General features: G+C 40.3%; 1 protein-coding gene across 1 annotated transcript in view; it reads left to right on the top strand.

Annotated features, from left to right (window-relative positions):
• alk (ALK receptor tyrosine kinase) overlaps window positions 1-17,901 on the top strand; it is a 304,575-nt gene that overhangs the window by 242,549 nt on the left and 44,125 nt on the right. The window contains exons 6-8 of the mRNA XM_070842064.1: window positions 11,512-11,643; window positions 15,968-16,102; window positions 16,918-17,021. Coding sequence (XP_070698165.1) covers window positions 11,512-11,643; window positions 15,968-16,102; window positions 16,918-17,021 — 371 coding nt within the window. The remainder of the gene's footprint in view (window positions 1-11,511; window positions 11,644-15,967; window positions 16,103-16,917; window positions 17,022-17,901) is intronic.

Here is a 17,901-nt window from a genome sequence, read left to right as displayed (position 1 = left end):
GGTTTTGTGGAGGAAAAAAAAACATTCAGTGTCGTAGCATGGTACCGAGGCTTGCCTTTAAATACACAGAGCATCTCCAGCATAAGCCTTTAATTGAGTTTTCAATTTCTGTTTGGTGTATGAATAAGAATACTGTGACACAGTGGCCCATAAGGATGAGTGATAGAGTATCACTGATTTCATTGTTTCCCGTCAGTCTTGTAAAGACTCATCAACTCTGCCTGCACTCATCAATCTGTAGATGCGCATGTGTGCAGACTGAATAATGTCAAGGCAGGTGCACAAAACATTGCATGTAGTTTCATTTATCCTAAAGATTTTCTTTTCACACACAAAATCCACATCTTGTGCAAACAGTTGTTGTTGTTTTGATATTTATGAACAATTTACCACCTGCAGCGTCCACATGAATCAGTACTTTTAATGATACTCTGCTTGTAAAGCTCTCAGTAGAAGGATCAAACTTGGAAAGTAAACTTTTGCGCTCCTAATTAATATTAACATTTACTGTGAGAGGCCTCTGGCTTGAGACACTAAAAGCTTTCATGTTTAAGTTGCACCAGGCAATTATGCAGCTTTCAGTCCAACGCTCCAAATGGTATTTAAACTATTATTCTATCCACTTTTTAAAAAATGATGATAAATATCCACATTTTAACGTGTTTGTTATACTTCGTGTGTGCCAGAAAGAAACATTTGGAATGAAATTTTCAAAAATATAGCATGTGCATCTGGAAAACGACTAACAGGGTTCATATGCACCAAGGGTAGGCAGCTCAAAGAGAGAGCAGCTACAAAGCTTATCAGTTCAATTATTCATATAGAAATCCACCCATATATACCGCTTATCCATAGAGAGTTTCATGGGCCGGAGCCGAATGATAGGAAACTGGAAACTTGAATTCAGTTTTCTAAAATTTTATTATTTGTATGTCAGATCAGTGTATAATTAAGATTTTGCAATCTTTTTTTTTCTATTCTATTCAATCTGAACTGTTTTAGATGGAATAATCGAAAAGTGAAAATTATCTTAGTACTTTAGTATATATATATATATATATACACTACTCACAAAAAGTTAGGGATATTCGGCTTTCAGGTGAAATTTCAGGATGAACCTAAAATGCATTCTAACCTTTCCAGGTGAACTTAATGTGACCTTCTCTAAACTTTTGAATGCACATGTCCAACTGTTCAGTGTTTCAGTACTTTTTGCACAAGTTGCTGTTCTCTAACAAGAAGCTTAACAACAAAATTCACAACAGGTTTGATCCATGAATCCACCAATACATTTCCTGCTTCAGTTAGAATTGGTATTTAAACAGTCCTCCTCATCGTGCTGTTCACATTCTGACATCATGAGACCAAGACGACACCTAACAATTGATCAGCAGCACCTCGCCATTGCAAGGCTTCAAACAGGAAGTCCTCAGACGGAGGTGTTCACTGAGCTTAGAGGGTCACAGAGTGTCATCAGGAGGTTGTAACAGTGATACAGAGACTGGAAGAGTCACAGAAAGGAGAGGAGTGGACGTCCTTTGGCCACATCCCAATTTATTGAGGCACCGAAAATTTTTTGTTGTGGTATACCTACCACTGTTAGATTTTCTTCAAATAAATTGTTTAAGATGAAGAAATTACCATTGCATGCTTCTACTTAAATGCCCTACTTTCATGATATAATATCACTGTAGCATTAACTTTTTACATTTTCCATATATTTCACCTGAAAGTCGAATATCCCTAACTTTTTATGAGTAGTGTATATATGTATATATATATATATATATATAGAGAGAGAGAGAGAGAGAGAGATATAGATATAGATATATCTATATATATATAGATATATACACTGTTACCCATAAAGTTGGAATAATTGTTCAATACCCCCAATTTTGTTAAAGCCTGAATACACAGTTTGCAAAGGTTAATTAATTAATTTCACTGTGTTTCACTGTGATATGTTTGGAAGAGTTTGATCAATAAAGTTGAAAAGATATACACTTTATTTATCAAGAATAAATCACATTATCACAATCATTTCATGAGAAGAGGTAAATAGTTAGAATAGTTTTTCCTACTAAAAGCACTTAGATGACGCGAGAAACACTGTGTGTTCTCTCGTATACATAGAAAATTTAAAATACAGCTGAAGAGCTATATATGGTATGTTCCCTATATTAGATTAAAAAGGCTATATACTCTAGCCTGTTTAACTAGCCTATGTAGTAAAGATGTCAGGTTGCGTTTAAAATCTCCTGGATCTCCTGGTGCTGATTGGTGTCTGGACTGCTCTGCCTAATCTTAAAGCATGAAGCACAAGACTGCAGTACAGCTGATGCGTTCAATCTTTAATGGACTAAAACAATGAGATATAAGACATGAACACAGATTAAACACTGTTTTCCATCTGACCACAGAAAGTTGACAGTGAACTGTTCAATGTTTAGTCAGGAAGCATGGTCTCGTCTGAAGAGTGAGCTCTCCTTGGTGCTGAAGTGAAGTTCCCGCAACCATAACCGGGATGTGTTTCAGTCAGGATGGGCGTCTACGTAACTGTTGATGCTGTGATTCCAAGTCTGTGTGTTCATTAAACTGAAACACCCGCTGCTTTGAGCTCTATGGCTAATTAGTGGGTACATTTTTGCCCTGGACTGGCAGACAATAGGTTCTGTTCAAATGTAGGTATACGAGGTGTTCGTTGTTTTGTTCATCAATTCAGTGCTGGACATGGTCTGTATCCCCTCAGCCTATATATCTATCTGCCCCCTTTTGATGACTATGTTACTCATTGACACCGATCAAGTGCGTGTTGAACATTTGCACATCAGATATTATTTCTACCAGAGGAACTCCATTTGCAAGAACTCCATACTTGCAATAGGTTATGCTTCCCTGGCATTTGAATTGCCCATTATTGCAGAAGTTTAAATAAAACAGGGTCAAGGTGCAAGCAGAGTGCCCTTAAGAAATAAAACCAAATAGTGTCTGAAAAAGAAAGAGCGATAAAACATCTGCTATACTGGAAAAATATTAACGTAATTGCACTATAATATTCAATTAAATCTAGGGCACACGCTACTTATCAAATGGCAGCGTTCTTTTTTTATTTATGTGTACCTCATTGTGTGAAAGGTAAGATATGTTTCGCATAATACAACAACACCAACATACAATAATGTTCTTTTAGGCTCATGCAGTTTTAATGAAAAAGTGTTGTGTTTATTGGAGCAGATACAAACCTAGTAAACTGGATGAGTCCATCACTTTTGCTACACTCAATGAATTTGCGATTATAAAACATCACAGTCCTGAAAAATCTATTCTGCTATTGTTTGCAATCGATAGAAATACCACGTTACACGTTGATTGGCTGCCTACTATACATTCTACCCACAGATGGAAATTCAGATGCTTAATTGAGCGTCTACTGTGGCAGAGCCATCACTTGCCCTACAGTCCATAAAGTCTTTAGACATACTGCCATCTCTGGAGAGGACATATTTTCTACACAACTCAATATAACCCATTTTTATTCAGCCTTTTGCTTTTGTTTAATTAACTTCAGTGTGGATTTTACTATCTGCCTGCAGGCCTGGATTAAAAGAACATAACTAAAAAGTACTTTTTGATCAAAAGAAACTCATGGCATCTCACTTTCATAAGTACATTAAGATAAGTATATTAAAAGGAGGTACTCAGCAGCTCATCTACCTGCCAGATTTATTTGGGGGTCATTTGATGGATATTTCTTCTCTTTTTATCGTGGATTTCTTGATTGCTTCAGTTACTTTTGGGTCCTTTGAAAACTTGCCGCAGGTCACACATTGTTTGCCAAAAAAACAAATGTTCAGTGGCGAAAAAAAGGAGCAACTACAAAACAAAAAACACAGCTCATCAATTAGCAGAAGATACAGCCTGCCAAGACAAGGCCCTATCTGGCAGTATTCAGCTTCATCACATTCTACCTCTAATCTCTTGCCTTAGGCCTTTCTGCGAGCAGCACCCCCTCAACACAAACTGGGTTTCAGTTGCAGGCACCTTTCCAAGGCAATCTACACAGGCAGTTTCGTTTAAAGATATTGAGCAAGTGGTAAATGGCCCAGGGCACCAAGTAGAGTGTTCCCAGCATACATACGCCAAATGGAACAGATGTCTAAATCAACCCTGACCTGGCAAGGAGAGGCAAATGTCTGGATGTTATGGACTTAAGCATCATTGAAGAAAAGTCCGTCATTAAGATGCAGCAACCCTAAATCTCCTTTCATTCTGTAGAGGGGGCAGTTGTACATAGACGTTTGGCATGAAATACTTGTTCTGGCATTAGAGTCTTTTCTATCCATGTAGGTTCAAATGACAGACTTTATAATTGACATTATAATTATTATGTAGCCTAAGTATGCTTTCAGTGTATGCGAATTTCCAACTGTTGTAACTAGACAGATATAATTCATGGACTATTCTATGACCTTTATTGACTTCAGTCTAATACTAGTAGACACATCAACAACATTGACAGAATTTATGTCCTCAGAAAGTAGCATCTCCCAGCAGCTGCTGATGTAATTGTACCATAGTTTTTGTTATGGGGGAGTAAAATCATTGTTGAGATGAAGAAATCAATTGCATAACCGCATTCCAATACATTTGGAAACTGAAATTATGTGCAAGTTAATTGATTTAGCTTGGAGTGGATCCGACCCTGTGCCCTTGTAAAAACTAAAAAAAGCACAAACTATGGATCGCCAAGGACAAGTTTGCACTGAGGAATCAAAGCTCTCCAGTATAATGCTGATGGTTTTAAACAAAGGCTACAATCTCACCACAACCACTCTGTCTGTGGAGCAGATGCTTTGATGTCATAGCCATTTCTTTCCTTTTCTCCACGTTTCAAAGGTGAGAAATACCAGCATGTGATGCTTTCTGAGTCTGGCGTAAGATTCAGAGAAATAATTGAAATGATGAGTTCACAATGTGAATGTCGGCCTCTTGTATATATTTCAAGGAAATGACCACATAGCTAAAAGTTAGAGTAGCATAAAGGGTCATTCCCATCAGTTTCAATCTTGGTTTTTCTCTCCTGAAATGCCAGTATAGAGCAGAATAAAATGTTTTTTTTTAGTTCAGACCACCATTCAACAAAGGAAGGAATGAAACTGCATGAGCAATTCTAAAATGTATAAATATAAGTTCTAAAAAATCAAGTTACTGTTAAAAAATTGCATCATGCTGGTTGATTGGTTGGCCCACCTTTGTGAACCGAGCTTAAATATCTCAACTACTGGATGGCTTACCATGAAATAATACAGATTTTATCCAAGAAATTAATTGTAATGACTTTGAGTTTTGAGTAAAATATCACAGCTACTGTTGAATAAATTGCACCCCTTTGATGATTGTCTGACTTTTCATCTAGCGCCACCATCAGGTCAAAAAATACCTTCAAAACTACTTACATTACCACCTGAGAATGTTGTGATTTGTGTTTAGTGCTAATTGGCAAATGTTACACCTCAGACATGCTAGCATTGCCAGCATGTTAGCATGTTGACATTAGCTCAGTAGCTTAGTCTCTCTTTGGTCAGAATGGATCAGTATGACTTGAAAAATGGGAATTAAACTATGAAGTAGGTGGATTTTATACTGAAGTACTCAGGTGAGTGCTCTTGTCGAGACCTGGCTTTAATGTCAGCAGGTCAGTGTATGAGCTTCTGAGCCTCATAGATTTATTGTCTTGCCAGAATCTTTTCTCTCCAGCAGAGGGGAAACTCATATCAGATCTGGTGTACAGGTTAATCATTAAAGATGCATTGCAAAGGGCCACACAGTGCATGGGTCAGGCTTGAAAGTGTTGCATCTGAGTAAAAAAAATGGATTATTCATATTAAATTTCATTTATTTGGCTTATAACAATGACATACCTGGAATGTATAACAGACACTGAAGGTATTATTTTCATTTTCTGTCTCTACCAGTCTGCTCTTGTGTGTGCCACTGTCCCTGCAGCAGAGAGCATGACAGATAGTGATAGTGATTGGGCAGAGCCCTGACCAATCGAGCGTGGCCGTGTGCACTTAATTGAATTCATGAGTGAATACTTCTTGTCCCGTCGACTGTCCAGTGGGAAACTCAGCTGCATCCATCTTGAGCATCCCAGCCACTCTAAATTTCCATGAATGTCTCCAGATTCTGCCTTCGGTGTGGTGGCAAGATAGTGGCGCCGTCCTCGCTGGGGTCCCTTGAGGTTTCCCTCTCCCCATGACAGAGAACCGTCCTCCATTACAGCATGTGAGATTAGAGAATACACAGTAATGAGCGAGCAGAAAGAGATAAATGAGTTCTAACTACAGCTGAATTGTATACTAGATTAAATCAAGTCTGTGAAGGTCTCATTTTCTTTTGTACTTTCCTTTTTGTGTGTGGTTACCAGTTATTTCTATTCTATACAAACAAAGCACACACGCAGATTTCAAGGCTGGCAATTCTTCAGCCATTTTTTTTTGCTTCAGAGCACACAGAGGGATTTCAGGATACGACTGACATGCTTGTTTATCTGTAGGCGAACCAAAGCCATATTAATTTCAGTAAGAGTCTACCCTCTCCGTAATTCCAGACTGTGTTTTTTGCAACTTGACAAGGCCACATCTGTCTGCATTCAAATCTACGAACAATGCCCACCAAATCGTAACAAAAGTTTAATTCAAAGGGAGAGACAAACTGCTTTGCATCATCTCATGATATCGCGCAGAGTGAGACATCGCTATCGGTGGCATCTCAAATACACGATATGCAAAACTGCTTAAATGCTGAAATGATTTCTGCCAGTGTAGTGTGTGAAAAGGGAACTACGACCTCCAACGCCCCGCCACCACTTCCTTGTTCTTACCATGATCAACCATGATACTAAATATGAGTTTGCTTCAGTGGCCACACAGCACGCCCTACACCAATGGTTCCCACTGTATTTTCCCTCTATCCCTGACTTCAAAGATTTTCACCATTTGCCACCTCCATTATGACTTAGCTCATGGATTTCATTATTTATGAGAGTTGTCAGATTTTACAGTCTTGACAACACTCCAGACTCTACAGTTAGGGCAAAACTTTGGGCATCTCATCCTTCAATTAATTACTGTTTTTTTTTTTGTTTGTTTTTTTTGTTGTTGATCTTGTAGGCAAAGCATTTCCTGATTTTCATCCTGTAAGCAGATGGCATGAATTAAAGTTGGAAAACTAGGACGACTTGGCTGGTAATCTGATGAATGGGAATTTCTGAAGGGGAGGATGAAAAACAAAACTTTAGTGAAAACACTTTAAAACATGTTCATCTGAGATTAGCATCATGCATTCAATTTAAATGCGGCTCTTTCCTTGCGCATAAATCATATCTAGGCCTACGTTAAGGAATTAGGTGATTAAACGCTGCTCAAGTGAATTTGAAGACATTTGGACCAGCTTTCACAGTATGCACTAAATAGACAGCATGTATATGTGTTTTCGTCAACTCTTGTCTGGTTACTTGTTTTTTTGTTTAGCAATTATCCTCCTAATTTGTCGACTATCAATCATGAGAAACCTAAACATTAGATTGTGACTGATGGCTCTGGTTCTCTTCACTCCTCGCTGACATTTAGACAAAAGCAACGAGAAGGTGAAGAACAGCAGGATGTCCGTCTCTTTGTCTTTCTTGCTTCTCAGGCTTTGCAACAGAAGATCGATGTCAGTGCAGACCTGCATCTCTAAATCTAAAACACTTTGGACCTTGAAAAAGACAATGATGCAGTTGACATTTTTCATTTGTTTTATTTGTCGTTATGAAAGCTTGCAAAGCTGGAAGGTGATGATTGAGAGAGGCTCATTATTTTGTGCAGATTGTAATCAGAAACATTATGTGCAGTAATAAAAAACAAACACAAGGGCGTCTGAGATATATTTGTCAATTTGTGAAAGCTCCTTGTTCTACAGCATTTATTTCATTGTGACTGAAATACAACGTCTTTGTTGATCTCTGAATAGGTTCGCTTTGTTGCTGCGTCAAAGGTTTCTTTTTGCGCCTCGTCTGATGGGTTTGTTTTCTTTTCTCCCACCTTTGAATATTTGTCATATACACCTGAAACAATATTGTTTTTTAAAGTTGTCAGCAGTGAATCAGATACGCACAAGCTTTAAACTTGATCTAAGTGAGCTCAAGTGTTGCATTATGCTAGTGAATAAAACCTGAGCGTCGTATACCTGCGTAAGAAGAAAACAGCGGTTGCCGTGCCCTCTCCGGTCACCTCTCCAGCTCCTCGCCACTCATACATCATTCCCCTCACAAAGCCAAACCAACCCCCTGAGCGCACGGATAACAAAACTCACTTACTCCCACAGGCAATTCATCCCCCACTGACCCACTTGTTTTCACAATCTGACAAGTGTGATTTAAGAACTGCGGTAGGCCAGGAGTGCAGCTGCCATGTGTGGCTGCACTTACCTGCCCCAGGAGCTGAAAGTTCAGCGACATCACCACTTTGATACATTTTACTCCGCCGTCATCAAACTAAGATAAATCGATGAATTTACATACCTTGCCCAAAGGTGTCAGTGTACTCCAGATAACTTTTTTTCTTTCTTGATAAATCGTTCTGCTTGCGGTGTCAACATTATACAGGGAGGAAGGCACTGAGCACAACAAATGCATAATGCATGTGTTGAGCATGACTCAATAAACATAGCAAAACCACATCTATACCCACACGGTCGGTCATAAACAAACAAGCCTCTGCCTCACCTCATTTGAATAAGAATGGTATATTTGCCTTTTCTTCTGTTGCTCTTCTGTAAATGTCACGTTTGTAGCGAGCATATGCGCTGTTCACAGCCTTAAGTTTATACGCAGCACAGCAATGTTGAAAAAGGGCATTTATTATCAAAGTCATTTACTCAGACTAATACGTTTCCTAAGAATGAGAATTGGATTATTCACTGACACCTTAATGTGGCTCTCTGCAGCCATCAAGGCCGTGCCATAATAGTGGACTGTGGGAGGCCCCTGACTAATGGGCTTTTGTCCGATAAAAAATGCCACCCCCTCTTTCTAATCCACTGAGTTGACTGTGCCAGTTCCTCACTGGGCCTTAAGGTTTCTCAACCACAGTGACAAAAAGGAGTGAAGCTTGCTGCGAATCAGCCATAGCTGTGAAATTGTTGCCCTCTACTGCATTATAACTAGACAGTAATTCCTACCACTACCATGCAAGAGTGGCAGCAGTGCCTTACTGTTATTGCTGAAATGTGTTTTTCTGAGGTAATTAACTCAGAAAACAATTCACATGGTGTGATGATAGAAAAACGCCTATCGTTTCATATTGTGCTCTAGTGTTTTGTTTGTCAAAAGTCAGTCACAGTCCCTACGAAGAGTGAGAGCTGTTAGCTTGCAAACTCACAACTACAAGTCAGGTGTAGCTTTACCCTCCAACAACTTCATCCTCCATTTCATAAATCCACCAGCAAACCAACCAGCTCCCAGGCTGTGATGGATAGCCTGGGGCTGCAGCACACTGGACAGACCACAGAGGTAACACTGGTGCTCCTGGAGCCTTGCTTAGCTTGTTATTAGTCACTAAAGCTATGACTTGGCTTTGTTTTTGTTATCCACATTTTTTATCCAGTCTCAAACTTAGTATTTCTGGCCTAATCCTATAACGGTATTATACTTTTTGTATAGATTTTCATAGATGGTAATGGGTGTTACTTTTTTGGACCCTGTCTGTATTGTATCTATATTGTAAGATAACTACTGGGGGAAAACAAAAGCACTATCCTCTTCCTGTTCTGGTTGATGCACTCCTTGCACACCTTTGTGCATCAGATAGAATTGCAAAGTGAAAGCGAGGCTTGTAGAGAACCAGTCTAAATGCTGATGGTTTCTGTGCTCTAAAACCATCAAACTGTGCAGTCAGCATTAGGTCATAATGCTACCTTAAACCAAAAAGTTGTTTATTTCTCCGTAATTTAACTTGTGCTTAAATTTGAACTGATACTGTTTTACCCAACAGTTGAATTACATCTAGTACGCCCACACATTTGGCCCTGTGAAATGGATCGTATACTGGCTGATCTTAAATTGTGTCTGAATAAAACCTGCTAAAGCATGCAGCAACATGAACTGTATCATTAAGAGCTTGCATTTATCCATTATACTAGCTCAACTGACATCAGCCATAATTTTTGTTTATATTGGTTTGTTTTATCTCGGCTATTGTCTGGAGAGGACACCGGCAAGCTAGGTGCATACAAAAGACACCATCAAGATACAGCAGTAATAACGCTGATTAATGGGGTTTGACATTTCATTGTTTGTTGTTTTGTTTATTTCCTCGTGAGACGCGTTATTAATGTTATTGTGTTGATTTATGCTATACTTAATCTTGTCCTGCCACACGTCTGTGCGCCTGTCACCCTAATGTCTGAGCTTGAGAAAAGTGGTACTGAAGGTGTATCATCATGTCTCAAAGGAGATTATGCAAACTGAAACACAAAGGGGTACACTCATTACGAACTTCATGTTAAAATTAGTGTAGCATTACCGCCTATCTTGTCAGCTCGGCTAACAGCGTTTGCTCTGCGCTGCCTCTCCTGTCGTGGCCTCAGACTTCCGTCTCAAAGTGCGTCTGAATGGAGAACAAATCTGCATAATACAGATCAAGGGCAAACTACAGTAAGCGGAGCCAGTCACTCACGATAAGAATCACCTCTCTTTCTTTTCCTTATGAGAGAGGGAGAGGAACGAGATCCCCATCAGCGGACAGCTTTGCTGTTTTGTTGTCTGTACTGTGATCAGCTTAGAGGTGAGCAGTCAGTTTCCACAATCTGGAGATATCACCTCTCTGATTTGCATAGATATGCAAATGTCCCAGGTTACAGTTGAGTTGGTGAGACCGCTGATATCAATTGATGTGTGTGTGTGTGTGTGTGTGTGTCTGCTCCCTCCCCTTGTGCTACCTGTTACAGTATCTAGGTCATTGTTTTTGCTGCTTGTGTTCCATGTCTGATGGATATGTACTATATTCAAAGCCATATGCTTATGCAGCCTGGGCCAAGTTATTTATGATGCTACATGGAGTCTGTGGATGTCATACAGGGTTTACACTCAGGGGTTATATTAGCCTTTGTCAGTGACTGATGTACTTTTGTGTAGCAACTGCATATTTTCTACTGTTTGTAAGTTATGTTTTCTCCCTGAGCTACTGATTTGTGTTTGTCTCAAACTTATAAATCTAGCAGTGATACTCAATAAGTAAACTTGGAACATAATCGGGAGCTATTTTTTCCTCAGCTCTAAAAGTAGATATTTTTTTGTCGTTTCATTTTCTGATTTTGCTGCGAACAGACAAATACTTTTCCAACGTTGCACTGTGGAAACATTTTTGTTTGCAAGAGGTACTGGAACAATGAGTGTGTGAGGAGACATTTAATATCTTCTTTCTTCTTTTCTTCCTCCTTTTCCTCCCCACCTCCTCTGTCCAGTGTCCTCACCCGGACCGAACATCACACTGGAGGGCCAGTACCACTGTCACCAGGGACCTGGGATCCCACTGGACAAACTGTGCGACTTTAATGCCGACTGTCCACTCGGCGATGACGAGAGTGACCTATGTCGTGAGTACACTGTGACACAGGAGCGCAGCTCCTGATATGAATATGCGGGATGAAAGCTCACATGTCCGCCGTCCTTCCTGCATTCATTTGTGGATCAAAACGGCCGAGTTGTGAAGTTGGTCAGCCGCACTGAGTCGTCTTTAATGAAGCCATTGCATCCTGCCCAACAGAGCATCAAGTGAGCGTCTGTGTGAGCTTTCCTCAAAGAGAGGCAGGAGGAAGGGCAGAAAAAAAAGCAGCGTAGCTATGCTTGGCTAGCATTTCTCACCCTTGACATATTCCATGGTCGTTATTTCTATCTCTTTGCACATTTGTTTTCTGCTTTTCTCGAGGCCTAGTAGGAACACTAGCCAAGTACGCTGACATCTTATTCACAAGTGAAGTCCCCCAGGCCCTGCTGTTTGTGTGTGTATGTGTGTGTGTGTGTGTGTGTGTGTGTGTGTGTCTGTCTGTGGAAGTGGCGGTGATCTTTTTATAGTTCTACCTGCATGCATGCATGCATGCATGCATTATTACATTGTCTTTCATGCACACACAGTTCAAAACTCTTACCCTGGCGGTGTTTTTTTAATGTCGTAGTTTGATTTCAGAGTTTTTCACCCATATTAAACCACACCAGAATTAATTTGCTTCTACCCATAGTTCAGGTCAGCCTCCCATGTGGTGCTTATTAAAATGATGGCTGCTCCCTTGCGCTTATAGGTTTGCTAACTATGGGAGCTGAGAAATAAGAGGGTAACGAGAGGATGAAAATCCCGGCCAGGCGCAGTTTGTCTTTTTACTGCAGGGGGACTTATCAGTGCTAATTGGCCTGAGAGACTAACCCAAGGGTATAATCTCCATTTGAATGCAATAAGTGTCTGTGTCTGTGTGTGTGTGTGTGTGTGTGTGTGTGTTTTGATTGGAAACTTGAATATAAACAATAATCAGAAAAACACAAAGCCAGCTTGTGCACACCGCTGACTTCATTCGGCAACCATCTACAGCAAAGGATTATATATTACAACCGTATGAATGATTTGATCTGAGGACCGTAGCAAGTAATAGTATATTTACATCAGTCACAATCAGGGAAAGTCTTGTATAATACTTGACACAGACTGATGGGTCTTATGGAAAAAGGCTTACTGCCACGAGTCGACTGAGAAACATTTAAGATGTGGCGCCTTGTTCCCTACATCTCCACACACCTCTCCACACAATATGTGCTCTCATAACGCTGAGAGCACAAGGGCATGAAGGCCAGCTGTCAATTTCAATCAGCGTTCTCTATCTGTCCCTCAACCTATTCTTAAAAAGATAACAACCTTTCTCATTTTTGATTAAGGACAAGGACAGACGCTCCATAGTTCATTCATCAGTCCACTCTGACATTCTCATACTTGTGTCTCTTTTCTCTGGCTGTCACCTGTAACCTACCACTGTACCTTAGGCTTTGTATTTGTTCCATTTTCATCTCCATCACACTCGTCACAATTACCCCCTGCTACCCAAATCACACAGTGTTCCCTGTCTGATACCCCATTCTCTATGATCTATCCACGAGTTATCTTCATCTGATTTGATCTATTTAAATTCTTCATAAGCCGTGCCAAGGCTCATTAACAGGAAAAAGCCAAAAGAGGCAAGAGGCGCAAACTTGTGTCAATCACAAAGATTCCTGACATATAAGGAAAATCAAGTCCCCGTGGATCTCCCTCGCCATCCTACCCCGCCATCATTATGCATAAACACATCCTCCGCTCTTTGAGAATCACAGCTTCCTCTGCTTGATCGTAGTCGGTCTAAGTTCTGCAGACACCCTACTGCTTTCCAACACTACAGTCTCCCTGCAACTACAGACAAATGCTGCTTGCATCAAAGATGAATGCAAGCAGGAATTTAAAGTAGTAATCTGCAAGATTCATTGTTTGTTTTTCTTGGAACATCAGTGATTGTTGCTTCTCCCGAACTCTGGTGCTGTGTTGTCTTTCTTTGATTATCTGTTGTAGCAGTTGCTGGTCATGCTAACTAGCCGCGTTCTCCTTTGGACTATTTGTTTTCCCCCAAGACAGACAATGCTAAATGTATTGATTTCACAGTTGTACCACTGTTGTTGCATTTGACAATGTAATAATATTTGATCACATCTTTATAAACTCTACCTTTTTATATGAGGTAAAGAAAATTCACGGCACGCCATAAAAGTATATGCCAGTGTAATCACGGTTTATTACATGGAGCTTGCCATGACATTTTCTGCAAAGGGCTATTTCCTCTTGTCAAGTTGTCATGACAAACAGAAGAGTAGTGTCGACGCTGCACTGGAAATGATATGTATAACTGAATAACCCTCTACTCAACTTTCGTTCAGATTAAATAACGCTGATGTCAGTTTTCATAAAACAGTAATGACGTTATTACGTCAGCCTTATTCACACCTCATTAAGTAGAATTTTTTAATCCAGAGTCTCACGCCTAGACCCACGGCAAACAGATCTGAATGATAGTTCTGCAAGCAAAAGCCACAGAGTGTCATCATGGCGGCCTTCTTTATTCATGTCATGAGCAGCTATCATATGATGTGACTTTGGATCTCTGTGCTTTGCAGGAAGGACATCTAAGTGACACTAACTGGTTTATGTAACAAGGAGATTGACTCATAATATCACAAGACACTGAAGAACATGAAATCCACTTAATATTCCCCCCCAAAAAAGTCAGAAGAAGCTTTTATTTACTTGAGAAAAACATACCAGAAAAACATAGCTTCAATTTTGTTTTTTCTTTGTATTATTGTAAAATAGAAAGTGAGAGGTGTCACTTTCATGATAGTGGGTCTCTGAAACCTGTGAAACAAAAGAATACATTTAAAGCCAATGTCATTGATAAAGGAAGCATTTCCTTGCTTTTCTTCCCGAAGCTTTATGCTTTATGATCTCTGCTCAGTCCAGTCTCACTTTCATTATCTGGATGATGCCATTTCCAAAAAGCGCAGTGTTGTCAAGGCACTCACTGATTCTTATAGGTAATGGGCACTCGCAGACAGTAGCTTGAGATAAAAGAAACATAAAGCAACCTTAAGGTGAAAACTTTCAAATACTGAAATGAAACCCAAACCCCCTCCTTGTTAGCACTGGCTCTCAGCTGAAGCTTGAAGTCAGATATGAATTTTAATCAGTCAGCAACACTTACTGCAAAATCATAAAAGGAATAATTTAACAACATATCATCAATAGATCTAGATATGCAAAGTAAAAATAAGTCAAATGTATGCCTCCATCCTAGTCCATAAAAATGTAGTCTAGAGAAGCATGTTCCTCTGATTGGAACTTCAGCACTCTAATACTTGAGTGGCACACTTAAATAATCCATGCTAGCTGATTTATTTATATGACAGGTATGTCCAGAGCTGTCATTTGAGCACCTTGGAAGGATTCAGTGACATTAGTTCCAAAAATTCAAACTGATGTGGAGCTTCATACACATAAATACAGCTCTGTAATCTGTAAGTGAAGGTGGACCGGAAAATAGTCCTGAAAGTGAAAAAAATCAATCAAAAATTGAGCCTTTGGCAAAATAATGGGTGTTTTAAATATTTGCACTCCTTAAGCTGTACTTGATTTATTCTGTCACTTCCTTAACTAAACATAAAAGGAGAAACCTTGTTTGCAAATCAAGGCATTTGCCCTCTTTCATTAAGCCACAGCGTGGAAATGAGGAGACGGACCACACACACAGACATGACTATCTCTCTTACACAAGTGCTACACAATCCAATTAACTATTTTCACTGTATTGCTGCTGTACAGGCTAACTTTGTAAATTGTAGTCAGCAGTTGAAATGCTTCCGAGGCTCGTGTCATTCCGAGAGGTGATTTCAAGTTGATTGCCACCCCCAAAACACATCATGTCACCACCTCAGCTTTCTCATTTCCCCACAGGCCTCTTCCTTCTTCCTCTGCTGTTTCCTATCTTCCCTTGTAGACTCTTCAGGCTTTTTTCATTTTCTGCCTCTGTTTCTGGAGTCACTCTTAGAACGCCCCACCACCGCACCTCAGCCTTAATTTTCACCAACACACTGAGTCCTGTGAGCCATTAGTCTGTACCCCCCACATGCCTCTCTGCTCTCAACCTCTTTGCCTTCACTGTCACTCAACTCCTTGATCCCCAGTCCCCACCCCGCTCCCGTCCTTTTTCTCCTTGGCAGTTTGGCTGTCAGTGTTCACTCCACTCTCTCTTCTCTACCCCCCCTGCTGGGCCTGTCCACTCATTATGTGCCCCCTTTCCTCTGCCTTATCATCCTCTCCTCCCCTGATATATTCTCTCTCCTTTCTCTCTTCAGGCCACTTTCTCAATGGCAGCTACTGCTCTTTTGAAGAGGGCGAGTGCAGTTGGCAGTCAATAACGGGCCGTGGTCTCTCCTGGAGAAGACTCCAGTCGCCAGCCAAGGCTACCAGACAGAGCTGCAGAGCATCAGGTGGCTCGCACGTCTCATATGATATCACTGATCAGATGATGAAATAATATCTGTAGGATCTCTTAAGTGTGTATGCAGCAGGGTTAATGTCTCATTAAAATGCACTTCATGGGGGGACATTTTACAGTAAAGCAAGACTGTGCTATTTGAAACCAATGACCTTGAACATTTGATTGAAACAGTTTGTGAGTGTGCAAAGACAACCAAAACCTCTGATGTGTCAGACGCGGATGTGTTGTCTTGTTCAGAGCTCAGTGCGCTTCTACAAACAGAATCCCACTGGGTGTAAAAGCTGCAGCATGTACACTCTGAGTCCTACATCTGCAGTTCATCGTCAGTGCAGTCACTCCAGTGTGTCTCTCGATGAGATTTTAAAGTCTTAGTTTGCTGGAGCTTGTTTTTGTTCGAAGCTATTTACAGAAGTCTCAAAGGTGGTGTGGGGAAACTATAACTGGAGCATTGTGAATTTATATTCATATTTGGTGATTTTATACATGATTTTCTTCTCAGTACAGTACTGCCAATTACCTGAAATGACAGATAACCAATGTCATGTCACTCTGTTGAGCTGTGCTTTTCTCAGACATTATTCTTCAAAAATTCCTTTAGTTCATCAGCAAAGTAGAGCCAAGGGAGATAAGATCAAATATGCCAACAGCTCACTTTGACTACAATCACATTTCAAAACCACCAAATGTATAGTTAGACTTTTTTATTCAATTTGATTTCCTGAATTTTTGAGTGTGTAATGAGTGTCAGGTCTGACACTGTGTTTCTTCTTCTGCGTGTTTAATGTGTGTATTTGTGTGTCAAAGGCACTACATTCAGTGTGGAAGGGGGCCAGTCCAAAGGCCAGCGTGGCTCAGCATTACTGAGGAGCCCTCTCTTCCCCCCACCTCTAAGAAACTCCCCATGCACGGTAAGCCAAGCATAGTGTATTTTCTCTTTTTCATTCTCTGACGTGCACATTCAAACACATGGTATCAGGTGTGCACGATTGACAGCTCACTCAGCCCCTACCCCACAAATAACTATCAGGCCTCTTACTCTAACATGGCCCATATGCATTTTTCAATGCCAATGTTAGAGAGTGAAGTTAGAGAGTGAGTTGGTTAGGTGTTGTCTCAAACAATCTTTGCACGGTTTTAAAGTTACAATAGAAAAACATACCTTGGAAAGCAAAATATTTATAGGAAATATTTTGAGCGTGAGGAATATCCTTTCTGTTATCTAACACATGTTTGGCTGGAGCCCCTATCCGCCAGCCAAACAAGCATTTTTTTCTGACCATTAATCCCACAAAGTAATCTTATTTGCAGATGACATGCCCCTTGCCGGTGGAAATAACACTTTGTATCTACTGTGGATAGTAAGCTAGTCAGATGGGCAAGCTAACGCCTTCAGTCACGTTAGAGCAGGTTAACCCTCTTTCCTTACACTAGCGCTTGTGTTTTTTGTTCCAAGCTGCAGATTATCACATTACTACAGTTGCATGTACACCACTTCAACTGCGAATGTAACAAGCATGCATATTTTATCTCATAAAACTGTCTGAATACCTCTGTGTATATGTGTCCAAGCCACTGTCGGCTAAAACACACCCTGGAACAGCGACTGAAGCCCTAACCAGACATTAGAGGCCTGCCAAGCTTTGGATTTCTCTGCAATGTGCTCCACTGGTCACCAGGAAATAAACATGGACATTCTCTCAGTTTATTTTGCTGCTTTACTATACAGCTAATATTAAAAACAGCAAGATAATTAATACATTTGAAAAGTACCGTAGGCATGTGTTGACA

The sequence above is a fragment of the Pempheris klunzingeri genome, chromosome 13 (assembly GCF_042242105.1).
Source record: "Pempheris klunzingeri isolate RE-2024b chromosome 13, fPemKlu1.hap1, whole genome shotgun sequence".
Lineage (NCBI taxonomy): Eukaryota > Metazoa > Chordata > Actinopteri > Acropomatiformes > Pempheridae > Pempheris > Pempheris klunzingeri.
This window is presented reverse-complemented; position numbering and strand designations above follow the sequence as displayed.